Below are 22,058 nucleotides of genomic sequence, written 5' to 3'. Positions count from 1 at the left end.
GCAAGTTTGACACACAGTTTGTGGATCACTAATAACTGCTATCGTAGCACTCTCTGCTAGGCTGCACTAATACTCTGCAAATACTGTCCACTAATGTCCAGCCGAGGCTAGCAGGAGCGGCGCTTATATTCACTTTGGCTAGATGCCGCTCCTATCGTGGTGACATACTGGTCAGCATGCTATTGGACGACATCGTCCCACTGCCTTCTCTTCTCTTGTGTTCTTCATCTTCATTCTGGTGCTTGTGGTTATGCCAGAACAGAGATAAAAGTGATAATGTGAGAAAACTAGCTTCTCTGTGGCAGTAACTCAAGATGCTTCCAGATCGTCATCATAACTGTCTAGACAAAGATGGTAGAAAATGATTTACTGCCCAGCCCAAACTCGCTCCCCCACAGGATGCAGATGGTGCAGCTATCAAGTGCTGAATAAATCATGTGCTGTGCCCTCTTGAAAGTTCTATACTTTTTAAGGACTGATTTGTTTGTTGTGTTACCTTGGAATTTTTTACTGATTAAACAGATTAATGCATAAACACAAAAATTGACCTTCAGTGGTATTCAAGTAAAAGATTACTGCTGCATTACTCAAACAAAATCTTGCCACCATTTCATCTTTGCCTACAGAGTACCATCTCATTCAGCCAGCTTGGCTGGATTTGCGATTTCCAGGCAGAATGGTCACAGTCTGCAGCAATCAAAAGGATGTCATCTAGTGAAACCAAAGTTATGTCTGGGCTACCCAAAGAAATTGTTATAGGCCCTCCACTGTTCTTAATTTATGTAAATGATTCAGGGAACAACCCAATCTGAGCAGCCCTTTCAGATTATTTGCAGAAGTTTCTGTTGTTTACTGACTAGTAAACACACCAGAATATCAAACTGATTTAGAAAATATATGTGCACGGAATGAAAAGTGGCAATTGACCATGGACAATAAATCATGTGGGTTCCTTCACATGATTACCAAACAGATTCTGTAAAATCTCAGTCACATGATAAACTGTATAAATTTAAAGGCTATCAGTTCAACTAAATACCTAAGGATATGTAATCATAAACAATTTAAACTGGAACCATCACATGGTAAATGTTGTAGGGAAGTGGAACAAAAGACCTCAATTTATTGGCAGTTAATTTCTTATTATTGCAAAATGAGAGGAAGAGAGCATCATATCTGATAAGAGAGGTGGGTTGACAATCATCTAAACAAAGGTGCATTTCATTGACAAGAACTTTTCACAAAATTTCAGTCACCAACTGTTGTGGCGTAGCAAGACAGCCACGCCACGGAAGTAGCCAAAAGGCACGCACTTAGCAGGCAAGAGATAGGTCTGTAACAGGATACGTAATGAATGCTATAAAGAAAAGTATGTAGCTTCAGTAATACTTAACTTTAATCCATCCTTGGTACATCGCTATTGACGATATAAGTGAGACTCCATAGATACATGCAATGTTACTAATGGCGAATTGCTAGGTCGTAGCCATTGACTTAGCTGAAGGCTATTCTAACTATTGGCTCGGCTAATGAGCAATGCTTCATCTGTGTAGTCGCTAGCAAAGTCGTCCGTACAACTGGGGCGAGTGCTAGTCCGTATCTCGAGACCTGCCTTGTGGTGGCGCTCGGTCTGCGATCACACAGTGGTGACACGCGGGTCCGACATGTACTAATGGACCGCGGCCGATTTAAAGCTACCACCTAGCAAGTGTGGTGTCTGGCGGTGACACCACACCAACGTTTTCTCCAAATTTCAGTCACCAACGTTTTCTCCCAATTTCAAAACATTTTGTTGAATCCCAATCAATACAGGGAGAAATGACCATTGTCATAAAATCAGAGCTAGCACAGAAAGATTTAGATGTTCATTTTTTCCACATTTTATTCAAGAGTAGAGTATCTGAGATACTGCTTTTAAACTAATTCTTAATTTTGAATTGCACAGTAAACAAGTAGATGTAGACATACTACTCTTAACTGAGCCATTATGTGGGAAGCATACTTTTCTCGCAACTATTTTCATTATCACATTTATTCATTTTCCTCTCAACTATTGTTCAGGTTAAAAAGCAGGAAAATTGCTCTAGACTATCATGACAACTCTAACAAATATCACTGTTCTGAAAATACACTCCAGTAAATACTGTTAGCATCTGCCAAGTCCTCACATTCTAAGCTAAGTACTATGACTATCATACCATAAAACTGTCCTCTGCTCCACAGAACAATGAGAGCATTGCTATACAACTTAAAATGTCAGTGTACAATTTTTCTAGGCAGAAGTGTGATCATGAAAATCAAGTCCTGTCACCACTTGATGGATTGGCCTCTCAATGATCTCTCTCTACTCGTGGCTCACGACAAATTGTTTGAACTAGCTGTTGAGGGTTTCTGATGACCATTTTGCACTATAGGTTTTTGAGTTTGGTGGTCCCCACAAATCATTGTCATCTCCAGCAGTAAATTTCTAATAATAATTGCATTTAATGCTTGCTTCACTTTTACAACTTCACAATAAGCCCACAGAAATTGAACCTGGAAAGATATTTTTAATCAGGTGCCTGAACATATTGGGCACACTACAGCCAAGCCTTACTAAACATCTTTTTCATTCATTGCAACATGAAATGTCTATGACATCCAGCACATTCATGGGTGTCTGGAGATTTTTGGCCATATAGTGTAGGTTCGAAATTGCAGTTCCACTGTTAAATGGTGCAAAATTGGTTCATAGCTAGTAAAATTTGTTGCAGTTTTAAGTGCTTTTAAGTCTTTGACAGCAGAGTAACCTGTTCAGAAGTAAAGTAGCACATTGACAAGTGACTAGTAGCATCATAATTTGAAATATTGTGTCTGTAAACAAGTAAACACATGGACCGCATGTACTACATTTAAAATCACGAAGCACTACCTTGTCTTATTCAATTTTTTAAATACATACCTGAATAAAAACCAACCTCATACATAATAAACAAACTTAATTTTACACCACAATTGTGGTGTTTTGCAAGCAATTTAACAGGTAACAATGTTCAGTTGTTTCACTGTATTTGCACTTATCAGTTGGTACATCATATTGTTGATAAACCACTGTCACAAAAACTGCAAGTTTAATTACGACATTCTGATTCCAGGGAAAAGGTATTTTTTCATCAGCAAGTGACTGATATTAATGGATATCACTGCATTTATTTCTCTCAAATAATTACACTATTGCTTTTGTCAAATATTTTAACAGACATGACAGATCTGCTGCTATCTTGTGATACTAGGAAAACATCGTAAATGACAAATTTTATATAAATTTATTCTTTTCCTGTAAGTACATCAATGCCACAAATTGTGAAATGTACATATTTTGTCATTAAATGCAGTGAGGGGAAACATTAAACTGTAAGGAACAGTGAAAAAGCACCATTATCTGAGTAACATAGTAGTGCTAAAACAAAGTGTGCATTTACTTTGTTCAGGACATCAACAGGTAAGTGCTATTTAATAATTACATATCTGAAGTTGGTAATACATGAATAATTCATTATCCTAGAAGGAAAATGATGTGTTATATGATAATAATTTTACACACTGAATCTTATAGTGATAAGTTATATAATCAAAAAATTCTATTTACTCCACTCCACTTCGCAAATGATTAAGTAATTACCAGCAGCAAATGTTTTGCACATACTTTCATTACTCAGGATAAATAATTAGATAATTTCACAGTCCTCAAACTTCATTAAATATGAGAAATGCTTAAATCAGTCATTTTATTCCATTTTAGATAAAGGTACAACAGTAAATACACTTCCTTTTAATCAGTAACTTCAACAACAATCACTCTCAAGCTAGGGAAACAGTTATCAGTACATGGAACTTGTTTCTGCAATTTATAATTCAAATATAAATAACTATATAAAAATATCTGTCATTAAAAATCTTTTTTCCACTCTATTAAAATGCAGGACACAATCTCCACATTCAGTTCTCTTCAGAAAAGTGCATGTAACATACCGACACTAACTCAACATAAATACACATTACTAAAACACTACTCATATACAGTTTTCTGCCCACGGAGTAATGAATGAATGAATGAATAATAAGAAATGCTATTTTCTTTGGCATTCTCACCAAGAAGTACTTATAACACCTTGGTTATAACCAAAATATTTCACAACTGGTACACACAATACCTTTCAAGAATACTCAACAATGCTAAATTCCAGCTGCGTTCATTTCCACTACTGCAAAAGAAGCATCACAATTTGCTGCTTGCATTTTCTGTAATTTTTGAATTTCTGCAAAACAAAACAGGAAATATGGATTAATTAACAGTTAATTTATGTTCAAAACACTTGATACTAATATGTTTTACACCAGTTTTATAACTAATGCATTTTCATTAATTCAGTATTCACAAATATGAAGTACAGTTTTGGGTTTTTACTACCTCTTGTGCCAAGTGTTTTGAAAATTGACAACAGTCATTTTGCTGCACAGATATGTCACTGTAAATAGCTAAAAACAAACTTAATATACCGTACTAGACAGACAAGTTCACTTAAAAAAATTTAGGCATAAATAATTTAGCCAGAACATGTCTGGAGTGAAAAACAGTTTATAGTATATCATATCATCTTGAAATGTTATAATCAAACCATGCGCCACAGAACAGCAACAATCATGCAGGAAACAAACAATACATTGAACTACACAGTAAAAATTTAACTAAAGGTAGATTGAAATCCCTGCTCATGGGGCTACAGATTTACTTCTGCCCTTCAGTAAAACTAGTTCAGTATATTAACATTGAATTTAGAAACTGTTACCTTTTCTACCACAAAATCATCCAAAACATGAAAGTTTAAAATACTCAGAGCAGACTGTATAAACATTGCTGACTGGAGATCAATTTTGACTTAGCTCATAAATTAACATGTTCAGGAATCCACTTCATTGTGTAACCCTAAACTTGGGTCCTCTGAGTGAGGTTCATTGTTGATCTAAATTAGCATAAAACATGTTCACTAAAATCAGCTATCAATATGATTATCACACTTTAACTGCAGATAGTAATCACACCAAAGATGGCATGTTGTAAGGCTGGAGAAAAGCAAGCAGAAAAAGGGAAAAAGGTGCAATTTTCAAACTTCTCCCCAGCTACGTAAAGTAAAGTCATATGGTATGAATGACTGGGAGACCCCGAAGGGCAGGTTCAGCCACCTAACTGGAAAAGTTAAAAACTATTTATTGCTGGAAACCATACTGAATCAGTATAGAGACACAATTGAAGATAAAAAAAACCTTATAAAGTTGCTACAGCCAACAAAGAATAGGTGCGGAACAAAGATGCCAGTGTCCAATTCACAGAACTGGGGAAAATTATGGCTGAGATGTTATGGTAATGTAAAGAAAAGGTCCAAGAAAGCATTCCTGGATGAAAAGGTATCATTTTAATATGCAGTTTACAATTATTATGCTTCAGCTTAATGTAACCACATGTGCCATGTCAACTCTAGCAAAAACAGTGTCAGTCAAAACTTTTCAAGGTCGAACTGCATAAAACTGTAGGCATAATTTCATTAGGCCTACTGCTACAGAATGCAGACAGAAGAACTTTGCATTTCTGAAGGAATAATTTATTTCTATTTTGAATCCTATGCTGACACGGACTTTCATTCAGAAGTTATATGCAGCAATCTGCATCTATTTTAATATGCTCACAATAATTTTTTGAAAAAAATTTGCTGTATGAAAGATAGTTTATAATCATTGTCAACATGTTGTTGTTCTGATAAAGATTTAAAGAACATTCAACATTGTAGTTCATTTGCGACATCAGTAAATGAGGAGATGCCAAATTTAAATAAAAATATCATACACCTAATTGATGACAACGAAACAGAATCTTAAGAAGAGAATGGTTACATTGAACTGGTAAGAATGATAGTGTCGTCTGACTGCGATACTAAAAACAACCTCTAAATACAATCAGATGAGCAACACATATAGCAGAGGTCTTTTACAGAATGTACAGTGTCAAAATTGTCTCCCAAAAGCAAAAGAACAGAAAATGTTCTCCAAGAGAAATAGCAATTTTACAAAGGGAGTGTTACAGTGCTTGAAGCATGAACACAAATTAAAAGCAAAATGCATGCTCAAAAACATGAAATAACAATGGTAACATGGAAAGTATACAGAAATTAAAAAAACTGGAACAATAAAAAATGAAATTTATATCAGGCTTTCCAACTGAAAATTTGTTAATTTATTCCAATTTTTCGACTGCTTTTAAGTAAATACATTGTTAGTAAATGCTACCCTCATTGAATTGTGACTCCTGTTAACTTCATTTTCTGTTGTTACTGGAATTTCTTCGTAGACCTTCTGCTAACAAATACTGTTTCCTCTGTTTCAGGCCCATCATATGAAGCACTGGAAGCTGTATTATATCGTGCTAGTGAAATTCTTCAGTTTGAACAACTCTTTCACAATTTACTTTTACTTTGAATCTCATACAACTCAGTATTTTGCACAGTAGCAAACACTGCCACATACAAAATAAACCACCTCATAATGACTAATTGCCTTACATATGCTTACTACTAGTTTTGTTCATCAATTTGTGTATAGTTGTCATAGCAATTTAAGCATTTGTTTTGTAGCTAAAAATTTGATGTGTATTGTGTAGTTACTGTTATTCAAACCTAGATCTTTTCACTACAAATATTTCAAAATTACCTTTTTTTTTACTTCTCCTTTATGTATCTATAAAACATCTTAAACTATTCAAATTGATTATGAGTCATCTCCAAGAACTGTTATTAGTCCACTTTTTACCTGCATTACTTACACAGCTGATCAATTCCTTAATCTAACGTTACAGACTAAGAAAATAATATTTCATGCTTCAGCAGTGTAAGTGCGTGTATTCATATATTTACTTGACAGTTTTTACGTTAGTAACAACTTCTTTAATATTTACTTCTTTGTTGTTTTTTAATGAGTAATACATGGTGAGTGCTCAGTTGTAAAGATATAGGAAATCTTTAACACAGAGCTTAAAACTGCTGAAATGTCAAAATGCCAGTCAAATGCAGTGTGGCGTTTAATGCTATATATTAGTATCTGATCAAAGCAGTCATTAGTAACTGCACAATATATTTGGTAGTTTTGTTATCTTCACATAAAAATATGATCTTTAATCTATTTTGTCAGAACTACAATATATTCCTTTTATGTTTTTGATCTGACTGCAAATTCCTGATGTGGATTACACAATTGTTTTAAAAATATTCTGACCAACAAAGTTGGTGCAGTGGTTAACCAAGAAACACATGTTTCTAATCTGAGTCTTCCCATTCTGGTTTTCTATCTTCTTTGGTTTACCTAAATCTCTTCATGTGATTACCAGAATGGGCCCTCTCATAAACCACAGCCAATCATTCCCTCATTATCAATGCAGCTAAACTAATTTCATAAACTCACATTTATTGTGCCATTTGTTGGTACTGAACTGGCAATGGGTAATATTTCTATCCAGAATTTGAAACTGATTACAGTCAGTAATGAAAACAGTATCACAAGCTATGAGCAAGACATGAATTTCCAAAGAATTCTGACAATGAAATGGGGACCTTTACCACTGAAGAGAATAAAATGATATCATCATCAAGAATAATTATTTCTTATGAAGACTTCAAATTTGTAAGACACTAATTGAGTATATTTAAAATACCTTTAAGTGCATAAGGAGAAGAAAGCATGGCAGGGAGATTTACAAAGCTTCCTAAAGAAATAAAATAATGCTTTAAGAAACAGATATGAAAAACAATTTTTCAAGAATATTTTCAGAATTTGTTATTAATATAAATTGCTTGCTCTCACTGTTTCGCTCAAATATGAAATCACATAAATGAAAGAGTAAAAATTTTGACCAATATTGTTTCTTTGTAATTCAAAAAACTAATGTTACTCACAGGCAAAATGTCTTAAATATAACCTCCTAAAATTGAAAATAGCATTCTACTAGCAATTTAATTTTATGAGTCTCCCATCCAGAAACATACCTAGCACAGTTTCTCGAAATACCAATTATTCTGCAAATATCGTATACATTTGTGTTTTCCATTTCATAAAACAGACATGAGTTCAATAATGTTCTTATATGCTTTGCAGTAATCCTATTAAAGATATGCTGTTACATATACAAACAAAGGATAGTACTACTAGCCTTGGAAGGACGTCAACGAGATTTTATAGCATTCATTGTGATAAAACAACTATTTCAATCATTTGAAAGTAATGGAGAATGGCAGCAAAGCATTGTTTTTCCAACACAGACCATAATAGTTTGAAAAGATTCATATTTGTTAATTTTGGTGCCAAAGAAGACATTATTCCAGCCTTGTGCTCATGAAACATATGTAGAACATCATGTTCAAAATTCAGTTCCATGTTTGAAACAGTGTCTACACAATTACATCAACATTATCACCTACAATAGTTTCATAGATATTACCAGAAAAGCCTTTTAATTCATTGTGACCATGGTACTCTTTGGAAACATTAATATAACCCTCCAAACCACTAAAGAGCCTTGCTAAAGCTATGTAGTTGGAAGAAGACAAGTCTTAACAAATGCTGCATTAAACATTTCCATTGAATAACAGTTCAGGATTTGTGATCTTTGCACTACAGCAGCAGCATCTTTGTAATCACCCAATTTACAACAGTTTTGGCAAAAGCAACACCACCACAAAGTTTTCATTTATGCAGCTCTTTTGCATACTAAGCTCAGCAGTCACTTTTGTGGCATCAGTCTACTTATTAAATTTTAACAATCCACTTCGATGTCATCCTATATTTAGTGAGCATAGTTTTTCCTTCACTCTTATTTTTAACAAACAAAGTTTTCCTATGAACTAGGTACAATGTCCTAATACCATATGTAGTAGCTTTGGATACTTTTAGCACATTTATAACTGTTGTCTCCAATACTACCACTACGAGGACACAAATAATTTGTCATTGTTGGAAGTCTACAAGCTCTAACATGATTGTTGATCAAACCATTACAACAATCACTGAACACTTCCAAGGATGTTAGAAAATAATCTCTGGAAATAAGGTGCTTATATCAATGTTTTTATACTATTTTGTTCAGCCCTTTGCAGGTGAATTCTTGCATAAAACTATCATCAGTGCCAGTTGTCTAGTTTCAAAACTATAAAGTAGAGTAACCTGTATCATGAACAACATTAACATGGGGAGCACATTGGGGTCAGGGATGGGTACTGAAATTAGGCTTAAAATTTGTTGGAAGTTGCTAAGTGCTCTTGCTGTCAAATACTGTATGAATGAAGTCTGGGTATTTGCACATCATCAGTGACACTATCTCAAGAAACAGTTTCTAATTGTAAAACTTGTCTTGCTGTGATTAACATTTAATATAAAATTAGTAGATTATGACAAAAATTTTAATTTTGTCCGTAATTATATGAGAGATTCAAAATCAAATTGCTGTTGGATAGTCTTTTTGATAATACAGTTACTTGTATCCGTACCTGAATGAACAACATCTAAATTTTAGTACACTGCTTTCATTAGCATGAAACTTTATCACATAGAGCCATTATTTACATGTACTGGTAGCTTCATCAACCAGAAACATTACAGTCAGTGTAAATACACACTTTGAAAAAATGTGCAGGCAACTCCTTTATGGTAATAAGAGCCCTGTGGATGCACTTTGAAAATTTCTGTGGTTGAAAGAATTACAAGAGGATCCTCTATGCACACTGCTCTATGAACAGAGTCTTGCTTTGGTAAGAGGTTTGCGATCACTCCTACACAGATAGCCGATATAATTATTATTGGTGAGGCAACCACCACCTAATGTCAAGCAGTGTGCAAGCTGTGTCACCATTTGAACATCCAATCATCCACCTTTTGGAAGGTGCCTCAAAAAATTCAAATGATGTATCTATTCAAGGTTCATACTGAGAGACATTTGACAACAGGAGAAGAAAAGGCATTTTAACTTTGTTCCTTGCTTCCATACTAGGAAGTAACATAGTGGTACTCAGTCACTGAGCATCATATAGAGTGGCATAGCACATTTTCTCACATGGGTGCAGTCAGCAGGGAACACACAGATTCGATGAGTATGCGGTCATTACTCTTGATAGATATGCATTAGGTTCCTTGGCATACAGAGGTGTAACTTCAAAGTTAGTTTCATCATTGCTCCACTGTTCTTTGAAGTCATTGGTACTTAATGTCCAAAGAGATGCAGTGTGTGTAGTTTATATTACTGTGACATACTTCGCCACTATGCAACACCTGCCCCATAGAAGACAGAGATGTACTCCATACATCTATCTCAAAGCAAGATTAATTTCCACAGCACAAAGTTAATCTGTTTCAACAACTTCTCTATAATACATTTCAAGTCAATCTATTTCTTGGGCATGTCAGTCACCATATTCTTTTATTGTAGGGCTAACCTTTTCTCCAGTTCCTAGGCAATATTTTAATTGTGTTCCTGCTAATACACTCACCCATTTTCTGTATAGAAATTGTTATGTGGGGGTGAGTTTAGTTATAATTACAAACTCTTAACAGTAAATATACCATATGTTTTAATTTCTAGGAACTCCAATCAATAATTCTGTATTTTATTTAAGAAACCTAGTTGGTTTAATTATAAAATAATATGAAACAGTGTAAAACAAATAGTGGCTTCTGTAATTTTACAACCATTCCAAATTTACAAAAATAAACAAGAAAATTCATAATATGTGCCCATTTAGAACAGTTTGGAAAATAAAATAAAGAAGAACTCAATAAGAATACAGGGTGAGGGAGGCAGAGAAAATTAATGATAGTGTCAATCTCTACAGAATCTTATCCCCTCCCCCCCCCCCCCCCCCCCGAGGGGGGAGGGGGTTGGAGTGGAGGGAGAACTCCATTGCCATGAAACCTTACAGCTAAAAATACAGGTCATGTTTTGTATGATGAAATGCTCACTTCTACTTCACTCACTTCTACGTCACTCAAGTGGTATGAATATTCTTTAAATTTTACTTCAAACATTCTTTCTATTTGTCTAACTCTGTTCACTATAAGAAATGAGGTAACACAAATGATAAATGATAGCATGAATTGCATAATATTTGGATTATACAAATTTAAATGTAACTACCTTGTCAGATAACAAGTTTTTCAAAATACATTCTCTAAATTTGGGACACATTCACAAAAAGATGGAGAAGACAACTGAGTGGGCATACTTATTGACTCTTAATATTAAATGATTTGTGTGCAACTAAAAATGATTAGACAATAATAAAAAATGTGAAGTATTTATAAGAGTTTGAATTCCTGAATTCCAGTGCCTGCTCATGTTCCTTGCTCTGCAAAGTCAAAATCCAGTCAGTGAGCATCTGTTGTTATGATTCTTTTCTGATCATTTTATAATGGCTTCATTATTACTCAACAATGGTAATTGGAATAATATTTTCAAATTAAAGTCAAGGATAACATGCTGCACATACAACAGGCAACATTATTTCTCCTCCAAAAAAGAGAAAGCATTTGGTGTGCCAGCTAACTATGACAAAAACAACCACCAATATTTTAGGACTATGACATCCAACACCAAAACAGATATTTTCACGACAATATTTACTATAAAACATTAGTACTTTTTGTAGACCATTAACAAAAATAGAAAACAGAACATACTGAAACACACATGAAATCATTCACAATCTTATCAAACGAATAAATACTGTGCAACTCCTCTATAACATTACAGCTTATTATAATTGGTTGAGATCACAGCTGCCACTATTCCAATCATATGAAAATGCTATTGAAGACATAACCCAAAACCACTGATTACTTTTTCACCATTTCAGAATCCTCAGTTTACAGCACCTACCAACATACTATAAAAACAATTTACTTGCAGCACCACAATCCGACATGCACAAATGTACGAACAAAATTCCACATGTCTCCAGTTATTCACCATTTATTCTCCAGTGTGTAATTACCTTTTCATATGGACAGTCCTCATATTCTTGCAAGAATTTTGAAGTATTTTAAAAAGCTAAGAATGAGGAAAAGGGTTTGTCAGTTTGCATTACTATTGCTGAGTTATGGAGAAGGCTGTTACTACAAATTTTACATTTCTTAAAAAAAAATGCTCTGTCTCTCAATTATGGGCAAATGGGCAATATATCTGACAACTTTCAAGAGAAAAGGCTTGATAAATTATAAGATTATTACTTATTCATATTATTGTCACATTTATCAAACCGCAGCCAACTGCATAATTTGATTGTGCAGATGGAGGTTGAATATCTATGAATATTTTTATAATGTACAGAGTGATTTGATTATTTAAATTAATTTATGATGTGCTACTACTCTTTGTCACTCTGGTATTTTTTTTTACACTATCATTCAAAGTATAATATGTCTATACCTATAGTCTTGTCATTGAAATATTCACCCAGTCATTCAAAACCTTGTGACTGTTCATAAAAATCCATGATATTTTTGGGAGAGAAAGGAAGGAACTTATAAGTGTTGTAACAGTGCCACGAGATTTAAAAGTGCCGCTACGTCAGTACGCGAACACGGCGATAGAGGCGCTCCGCAGCTCGGCCGAGCGCCGGAGCGCCACCTGGCTATGAACGGCGCCGGCCGCATGTCACAGCACGGCAGTCGAATGACAGATACAGAGTTAGTAGCATGTAACCCGCTAGTGTTTCTACTTTTGTATATCCACGCAATTTATTAGTGATTAAAGGTTATAACAATAAGCATTTAACATCTCTTCACTGATGAGGTCATTACTGATTGTGCACAGCTTTGGACTGGGGAAGGAAATCAGCTGAAGCCTTTTGAAGGTACCATCCTCGCACTTGCCTTAAGCAGTTTGGGGGAAATACCAGAAAATCTGAATATGCACATCTGTACCAAGAGTTGAACTACTGTCCACCCAAATATGAGTCCAGTGTCTTACCACTATGACACCGCACTTGGTAAAAATGTGGAATGTTTCATTATTTTGTATGTCATCCTTGCACTGGATCCATGGTAATCATCTTTGTATTGTTCCAGTCACAAAATATATCCTGCTGAGGGGGGTACAAATTTCTAATGGTTCATATATACTACTGGCCATTAAAATTGCTACACCACGAAGATTACATGCTACAGACGCAAAATTTAACCAACAGGAAGAAGATGCTGTGATATGCAAATGATTAGCTTTTCAGAGCATTCGCACAAGGTTGGCGCCGGTGAAGACACCTACAACGTACTGACATGAGGAAAGTTTCCAACCGATTTCTCATACACAAACAGCAGTTGACCGGCGTTGCCTGATGAAACGGCATCGTCATCGTGATGCCTCGTGTAAGGAGGAGAAATGCATACCATCATGTTTCCGACTTTGATAAAGGTCGGATTGTAGTCTATCCCAATTGTGGTTTATTGTATTGCGACATTGCTGCTCGCGTTGGTCGAGATCCAGTGACTGTTAGCAGAATATGGAATCGATGGGCTCAGGAGGGTAATACAGAATGCCGTGCTGGATCCCAACAGCCTTGTATCACGAGCAGTTGAGATGACAGGCATCTTATCTGCATGGGGCTGTAACGGATCATGCAGTCACGTCTTGATCCCTGAGTCAATAGATGGGGACGTTTGCAAAATAACAACCATCTGCATGAACAGTTCGACGACGTTTGCAGCAGCATGGACTATCAGCTTGGAGACCATGGCTGCAGTTACCCTTGGCGCTGCATCACAAACAGGAGCACCTGCGATGGTGTACTCAACGACAAACCTGGGTGCACGAATGGCAAAACGTCATTTTTTTTCCGGTGAATCCAGGTTCCATTTACAGCATGATGATGGTCGCATCTGTGTTTGGCGACATCGAAGTGAACGCACATTTGAAACATGTATTCATCATCGCCATACTGGCATATCACCCCGCGTGATGGTATGGGGTGCCATTGGTTACACGTCTCGGTCACCTCTTGTTCGCATTGACGGCACGTTGAACAGTGGACGTTACATTTCAGATGTGTTATGACCTGTGGCTCTACCCTTCATTCGATCCCTGCGAAACCCTACATTTCAGCAGGATAATGCATGACTGCATGTTGCAGGTCCTGTATGGGCCTTTCTGGATACAGAAAATGTTCGACTGCTGCCCTGGCCAGCACATTCTCCAGATCTCTCACCAAGTCAAAATGTCTGGTCAATGGTCGCCGAACAACTGGCTGGTCACAATACGCCTGTCACTACTGTTGAACTGTGGTATCGTGTTGAAGCTGCATGGGCAGCTGTACCTGTACACACCATCCAAGCTCTGTTTGACTCAATGCCCAGGCATATCAAGGCCTTTATTACGGCCAGAGGTAGTTGTTCTGGGTACTGATTTCTCAGGATCTATGCACCCAAATTGCGTGAAAATGTAATTACATGTCAGTCCTAGTATAATATATTTGTCCAATGAATACCCGTTTATCATCTGCATTTCTTCTTGGTGTAGCAATTTTAATGGCCAGTAGTGTTTCTACTACTTAATTCAACTATAAAATGTGTTCTGTAAATAAAAACACTTAATAAATGAAAACTAGTGAGTCAGTTAACTAATAGTTTGCTTATGAGAAAGGGTTTGATGTGAACTTTGTTTTTAGTTCCAAATTTCCCTTTATTATTATTATTATCAACAACTGTACAGGATATGGTGGACCATTTCCATCATTCCACATTCAGTTTATCTTTCTTTGAAGTCTGTATCATTCAGTTCTTGCAATCTGTGCAATACTGTTTCATTCTTTCCAATCATAATTGTCTCAATTTGTCTGAAATTCTGTGGTCTTTCTATGTTCTATTTCTGCTGAAAAACTGTGGCTCTTAAGAAGAAGTTAATTTATCTTTCTTCTCTGCATCTGTTATCTTCAGCTGACTTTCTTGGATCCATTGCCCTCCTATCTTCTTTCTAAGCCTTTTCATCAAAAGTTGTTATAAAATCATGTTTCCTTGCATTCACAACAGATGTCTGTATTACAGTGGTTACATTACCTTAGAATCTGAGTGTTGTACACTGACATACTAAAAATCGTGCTATATTAAAACATGAATCAGCTTTCCATATATTTTGTATGTCTTTTAAGTCTTTAAACTTGTGTGCACCTTGAGCTCATCACAGTGGTGACGATCAACTTTCACAAATGTAGGCCATCTTATTAGATAAAAAAATTCTTCTTATGGAGTTTACCATTATCTGAACCCATACTGTGCACTGCACATTATCTGAAAGAAATCAGATAATTACATTTATGTATTGTTAATTTCTGTTTTTAATTTAATCACTGGTAAGTACAAGACAGCAGCTGTATCCCTCATTTTCGAATTAGAAGTAAGTTCCTGGATGTAACATGAAACTGGTAATTACAGAGTTTCCCATGGTTTTATCTAAGTTTTTCTGGTTTTTGTCTCATCTTCCTATTTACGTCCATGCAGCAAAGAGAGACGTACTAAATTCCTGATTAGGATTTAAATATATTTTAGCAGTCAGACATTATTCCTGCACTTATCTGTAAGTGATTTAATATGGTGTGTGCCTTTACTTCCACCAAACATACCTCAAGCAGTGCATGAAAGGTAACAATGCTGCTTTGAAAGACTGAATACGCCCAAAATGCATCTGATAATCTTTTGGTATTTTTTAAATGATTGAAACAGCAGCTAATAAACTGCAATTTTATTATTTTGCTCTCCATCAGTGCTAATACGATTTAAAATAATTTTTATGAATTTATCATTACTTGAACCAAGACATTCCCTTGTACTTTACCTACAGAGTTTAGCCTCAAAATTAATTCTGTCATTAATATTATTAGTAACACTGCATTTAGGTACTTCCATATTTTGAAAATTAAATTACTGAAATAATTAAAAACAGAAAAAATGTGATCACCACTGGCACACAGAACAAAGTACAGTCGGTCTATCAGAAATTCTTTCATCCAACAACCTATAAGAGTTATCAGCTCTACATTAATAACTCCCAGAGAAATAAGTCACATCTGGCAATAGGAGATAGTACTTGTGCATGAGGACAAACAAGGTATATAAAGTTGTGCAAGAAATTGAGTATATTACATTATTAGTAGACACCAGTTTATACCATATGAGAGCTGTAAAACAGGATATAGTGCTGAGAAAGAGAGTGTACATATATTTATTTCCCTTATTGATAACAATGGAGATGCAAGCCATGACTGGTTTGTTAGCACAGTTCACCAGTGACGGACAGAATATCAACAGAAATGAAGCAACATACTGTGAAGTATTTGGTGATTTTGGGGAGAGGAATATATTCATATTCTAAATAAGCTAATTTCAGTTGCTTTTACATGTAACAATTAGTCAGTATCTTGCTCCATTAACATTTCGGGTAAGACTGGAGTAACTGGCTATCTCATTTTTGTGTCAGTGTTCAGTTAAAATTACTCCAACATTTTGTATTTCATGTACCCTCCCTAATAAATTCTTGTTGAGGGTAGCTACCACAATGCAATGGTAATGAATAATAAAAAGTAACATTCTGGGACCAGACAAAGATGGGTCAGTGCAAGGAAAGTGCTTAGCCCCAGCAAAAAAACAACAAAAATCACTCAACTGAGAGTCAGGTGTGAAACAAATGTTATAAAGAAGTTACACAGTGAACATACTGTATCGAAAGACAAGCTCGCTTCTATAAATTTACGTTACCTACAGTCTGAATTTTAAAGACGTGATGGACAGTGCCCTTGACTTACCACAGATGGCACGGTGCAGCAGCAGTTGACATGCGAAAAAGAGACCAGCAGCATTCAATATTTTGCATTCTGTCTTTCCTCATTAGAAAGAAATTGCTCCATCCTTTATGAGAAACAGGTAATAAAACAATGGGAACTGTTAACCACAGTTGAAATAAAACATAAATCTAACTACCCTTAACGTAAACCCATTTGTGACACGACCACATTTTTTTTTGTTTTGTTTTGTTGTAACTACTTAAGCAGAAAGAGTTATGGGGATAGAATTAGGACATTTCTATAATTGATAATCTGCATTAGCTTAGTAAATGCATCCAAAGCACCAAGACCTGTCCTGTTGTAGTTTGTATTATCATTGAAGTTGTGGGTAGTACATGAGCAAGCAAGCACATATGATTCACAAACACTGACTTCTATCACAAACATAGTACCATTAACAAGCAGGCAACAGGCTGGGAGAGCAGCATGTTATGGAATACCAGTGATCAATGTCAGCACTATGCTGACCCTCAGGACAACCATGATATGTACGTACTGAACATTCTTTGCATTTTCTTTCTTCATTCTTGCACACCAAGGTCCAGAAAACAGCTGTCCCATCTCCTCCAGCGATTTTCCTTTGGTCTCAGGTAGTATGAAGAACAAGATAACCAATCCCAGGAGAGCTATCCCAGCATACAGATAAAATGTACCTGGAAATGAGTTAATGATACATTATGTGTGTGTGGGATAATCAGATTTCTATATTCAACAACTATCACTGTCTTATTACACATACTATGAACAAAAGAATGATACAATACTGGAAAGCCCCCCGGGTGAAATACAAATAATGGGAGTCAAGGCATCTCTCTCTCTCTCTCTCTCTCTCTCTCTCTCTCTCTCTCTCTCAGCCAAAAGTTTATTGGCTCTTGCCCGGCCTATCCTACTGGCAGTAGTTTTTGTGTGGTCAGCTGGTGTAACGCTGCAGCATTTTATTTATATTGCTCTAGCTCAGGAATCATTTGTCTGAAATTATTCAAATTTTCGAACTGTTAAGGATAGATCTTTATTACAGCTAAAATGTATGTGATCACTTAAAATAAACTTTCACTGTGCTATACTTTAAACCAATCTTCAAAGCAGCATCCTACTGTACAGTGCCTTCCTGTCGATTTTGAACAGTATTGTTATAAGTAGCAGCCAGAAATTCACATGTGGTCCTTCCTTTATCTTCTCACTGGACTGGAGAGTACACTTTGTGCTGAAAAATTCCTTAGCTTTCTAAGTATTGTAATGTACCAGTTTACACTTTTTTCCACAAGATAAGGTTGTTTCCATTTTCTTTCTGCTCATTCATTTCCTGAGAAAGAGCTGAACAGTGCATCAGCACCGATAACTAAGTTTAGCTTATGAAGTAATATCTACCACATGTCATCAACAGAAGCCAGCAGTAAATTTTTACCCATGAGACTGCACCTGACAAATGTGTGTTTGGTTTACTGCCAGTGCAGATGCTCCTAGCCTGCAACAGTGTACTCAGGTCCCATACCTGAAGGATTACATATGAAGGCAACTAGTATGTACTACAGGAATATACTCTTAAACACCTGACAGATGAGGAGTGAACCCCAGAATGAATTTTCACTCTGGCATGGAGTCTGCACCAAGTTGAAACTTCCCAGCAGAAAAAAATGTGTGCTGGACTGGGACTCGAGCCTCGGCCTTTGCCTTTCATAGGTAATTGCTCTACTGACTGAGCTATCCAAGCATGGCACACATTGTCACAGGTCATGAGTCACGAGTCATGCTCAGACAGCTCAAGCAAATGAGAACCTACTTGCAAAAGACAAAGGTCCTGGGTCTGAGTCCCAGTCTGGCATATGGTTTTAGTTTGCCAGGAAGTTTGAAGAACTGAAATGGTAAGTATTTTAAATATGGAATCCGTCAGTTAGCAACATATTATATCCGATCCACTGAAACACACTCCAACAGCCAATAAGCTTGTAGTTATGTTCCACTTTGATCATTTTCAGTGCAAAGTGTAATTCCTTTATGCCTGTCCTGTCCTTGTAGATGACTTTTTACAGTGTCTTGTCTTCAATATTTAGACACAGAAACAGGCAATATGTACCAGTAAAAATGAAGCACCAATTGAACTGCAAGTGGTATTTGGGAAAAGTTCTTCATAAATACCAGGTGATCAAAAAGTCGGTATAAATTTGAAAACTGAGTAAATCATGGAATAATGTAGATAGAGGGGTACAAATTGACACACATGCTTGGAATGACATGGGGTTTTATTAGAACCAAAAAAATACAAACGTTCAAAAAAATGCCCGACAGATGGCGCTTCATCTGATCAGAATAGCAATAATTAGTATAAAAAAGTTAGACAAATGCGACTTCAGGTAACCCCAAAGCCAATAATCGCATGGACTGAGGTCTGGGGACCTGGCAGGCCAAGCATGACGAAAGTGGCAGCTGCGCACACGATCATAAACAAACGATGCGCGCAAGAGATCTTTCAAGTGTCTAGCAATACTAAGGTTTTTTTTTCTCTAATAAAACCCCATGTGTGTCAAATTTTACCCCTCTATCTACATTATTCCGTGGTTTATCAAGTTTTCAAATTTATACTGACTTTTTAATCACATGGTATATTAAAAAAAGGACAGGAAATTACATGTAAATTGTGACAAACAAAAAGCATCAAACTATGCTGGAAAATCAATAAGAAAGTTAGTTATATGAAACACACATATAAATATTGTTATCAATCTTCAATACAATATGGTGGAAGGCCACAGCTTCTTTTCATATACACAATGCCAGCACACCATTTAAATGAGACTTAACACTTAAGATCCATGTAAATAACTATGTTGTCAAAACATAATTCACATTATATATTATTAAAAATTAATTCATATCATTGCAACTACATAAGGCCAGGGAGGCAAATCAGTTTACCTTTGGAACAACCGGGAATGAGAAATTTCAGGAAGTAAGTTGTAATATCAGACATAAATGTCCTTAACAGCACAGAAAGTTCACAATTCACTCATATTAATATACAGTCAAATTTTTGCCCCTATAACCTGGAAAAAGGTCACTTTCTAGCAGTCTTAAATCAAACTCTCTTAGCTTATCAAATCACACTTGTAGGAAATGAAACTACACATTCCCCACCAAAACGGCATGCTGTGTCTTGAATTAGTGTTCTACAACTACACAATATTGTCTACCACCATTTTCGAGCTAAATTTGTAGCATTAAGGTTACTACTTACTGCCCTTATCTATTCAGGTCACAAAGGATGTCCAAAGTGATTTCACATTGATCTCTCACACCATCTTCCTTTATGCACATAGATAATTCATCATTTACTGTATCATAACGTAGCACTGCAACTAGTTTACAGCTGGAAATAGAACCAGCATTCTTGCCAAACACACAACCAGTAAAACACAAATCCAGAAACCTCTCTGCCCCCTCCCCCAGCTCCCTACACCTCAAAGTTAACTATAGCAACCCACTGCACCTGCCCGTTTTCATCTTTTCTCCCAAGCAAAACATTTTTGGTTTTAGTTTTATTCATTTTCTTTATGTTAATCCCAACTTCAAGTTTCCTCAGCCACTTAGTCACCAAGTATTCTAGTTCTTTGTCAATATTTTATGATCTCTGCATGTCCTCCTCTTTCCTCCACCCTCCATTCCTATTTCATTGTTTTATTCTGTAAAGTTTTAATACTACATTAATTTTCCTTCCATTTAGATAACTCTAAAACCAGTAATGAAAATTCAACATTATGCACTTCTCATAGTACTGGTAAATGAAACATTGTTACCCAAAACAATTATCTTCAGGAGCAGCAGTTATCTAAGTGTTTTATGCAAATTAATTTCATATCTTGTTGAAATTTTACTACCTATTACATAATAAACATTTGCACAAAATGTGATGATTTGTTAACTACATATAACTTACCCTCCTTGGTCAACACTTCAGTAAGTGTGAGGAAAGTCATTGAAACTATCAGATTACATCCATAATTTGTAGATGTTGCAAAACTATTGCAAAAGCTTCTGGCCCAGGTTGGATATATTTCAGAATTTATTGTCCATGGCATAGTACCCATACCTGTAAATCAGGTAACAATTACAAATAGAGCAAATTAAACAGCCTAGTATAGTCTTCAGTGAGTATAAAATATATTCATGTTGTTTATAGTATCAAGTGATGTATTACTACAAAAAAGTAATAAGTTTAGAAAATTTATCTTTAAGACTACAACATATATATCAAAGTGGAGATTTAAAGAAAGAAGGAGTGCGAGGGGTGACAGGAATGTATGGTCTTCAACAGCCTTATGCTACATGCATGTTGGTTTCCACCTTAATTTCATGATGCATTTTTCATTAAGTTGTTCACTGTCCTTCAGACCCCAAGTAAAGCATCTTTCGGTGATGGTTTACCTTTAACAAGCCTCATGTTTTCTCACTAAATATCATACCAATTCATGGTCAAACTGTTAACTAGTAGTTAAAGAATTTGCTTTCATGCATCAGAGTACTACACAAACTAACTGACAATTGTCCAGTAAGCGAGTGGCGAATGGTGAACATCTACCTCCAACATACTAACACATACAGTAGGACAACACTGCTGCAACATCAGACTTTTATAATGCACATACTATTTGTTATTCTATATTAGCTTAGATTAGCTGCTTTTTAAAAAGTATATTCAACTAACAGATTTATTTAGTTTATGATACACAGTACATTATTCCATATGCTTCTTGTAATGGCTTTGTGTAGATGTTAGAAAATATGTTGATAGACTGTCCTACCAAAGTATTTATATATTTTTAATATTCTGTCCACAGAAAGTTAGCTCAGTAGAAAATATTCCCAACAGAACTAGCATCAGTTACAGCATTTTTGAAGGGTAAAAGGTTGAAGTCGATCCCATACTCAGGAAATGAGATTCAGTGTAAGATAGGTGAAGTGGGTGGGTGGTGGAGGGATGAAAGGGCAAGGTAGTCCCACACTGCTGTCCTGGCCAAGGTCCTAGTGGACGTGGTTTGCCATTGCCTTTATCTAGTCTGTTACAAGGTGTCAGGTGTGTGCATGCATCATGAATAACTATGAAGAGGTAGTTGGATAGTGTGATGTGGTGGTGTTGTGTGTGTGTGTGTGTGTGTGTGTGTGTGT

At 35.9% G+C, this 22,058-nt stretch overlaps 1 protein-coding gene and 1 non-coding gene across 3 annotated transcripts in view; both read right to left on the bottom strand.

Moving 5' to 3' along the window:
• Positions 1–3,213: 3,213 nt before the first annotated feature.
• LOC124723009 (proton myo-inositol cotransporter-like) overlaps positions 3,214–22,058 on the bottom strand; it is a 542,759-nt gene continuing 523,914 nt past the window's right edge. Inside the window, exons 10-13 of one of the 2 annotated variants that reach the window (XR_007006479.1) lie at positions 20,830–20,982; positions 17,395–17,551; positions 16,860–16,962; positions 3,214–4,298 (exon numbers count right to left, since the gene is read on the bottom strand). Coding sequence is in view for 1 of the 2 variants with exons in the window: in XM_047248185.1 (XP_047104141.1) it covers positions 4,259–4,298; positions 17,395–17,551; positions 20,830–20,982 (350 nt within the window). In the remaining variant the exon portion in view is untranslated. The remainder of the gene's footprint in view (positions 4,299–16,859; positions 16,963–17,394; positions 17,552–20,829; positions 20,983–22,058) is intronic. The other variant, XM_047248185.1, reaches the window with a different exon arrangement.
• Positions 13,061–13,165, bottom strand: LOC124723928. Its single transcript, XR_007006584.1, has one exon. It is a non-coding gene; the product is annotated as a U6 spliceosomal RNA (small nuclear RNA).

This window comes from Schistocerca piceifrons, chromosome X, assembly GCF_021461385.2.
Source record: "Schistocerca piceifrons isolate TAMUIC-IGC-003096 chromosome X, iqSchPice1.1, whole genome shotgun sequence".
NCBI classification, from domain to species: domain Eukaryota; kingdom Metazoa; phylum Arthropoda; class Insecta; order Orthoptera; family Acrididae; genus Schistocerca; species Schistocerca piceifrons.
This window is presented reverse-complemented; position numbering and strand designations above follow the sequence as displayed.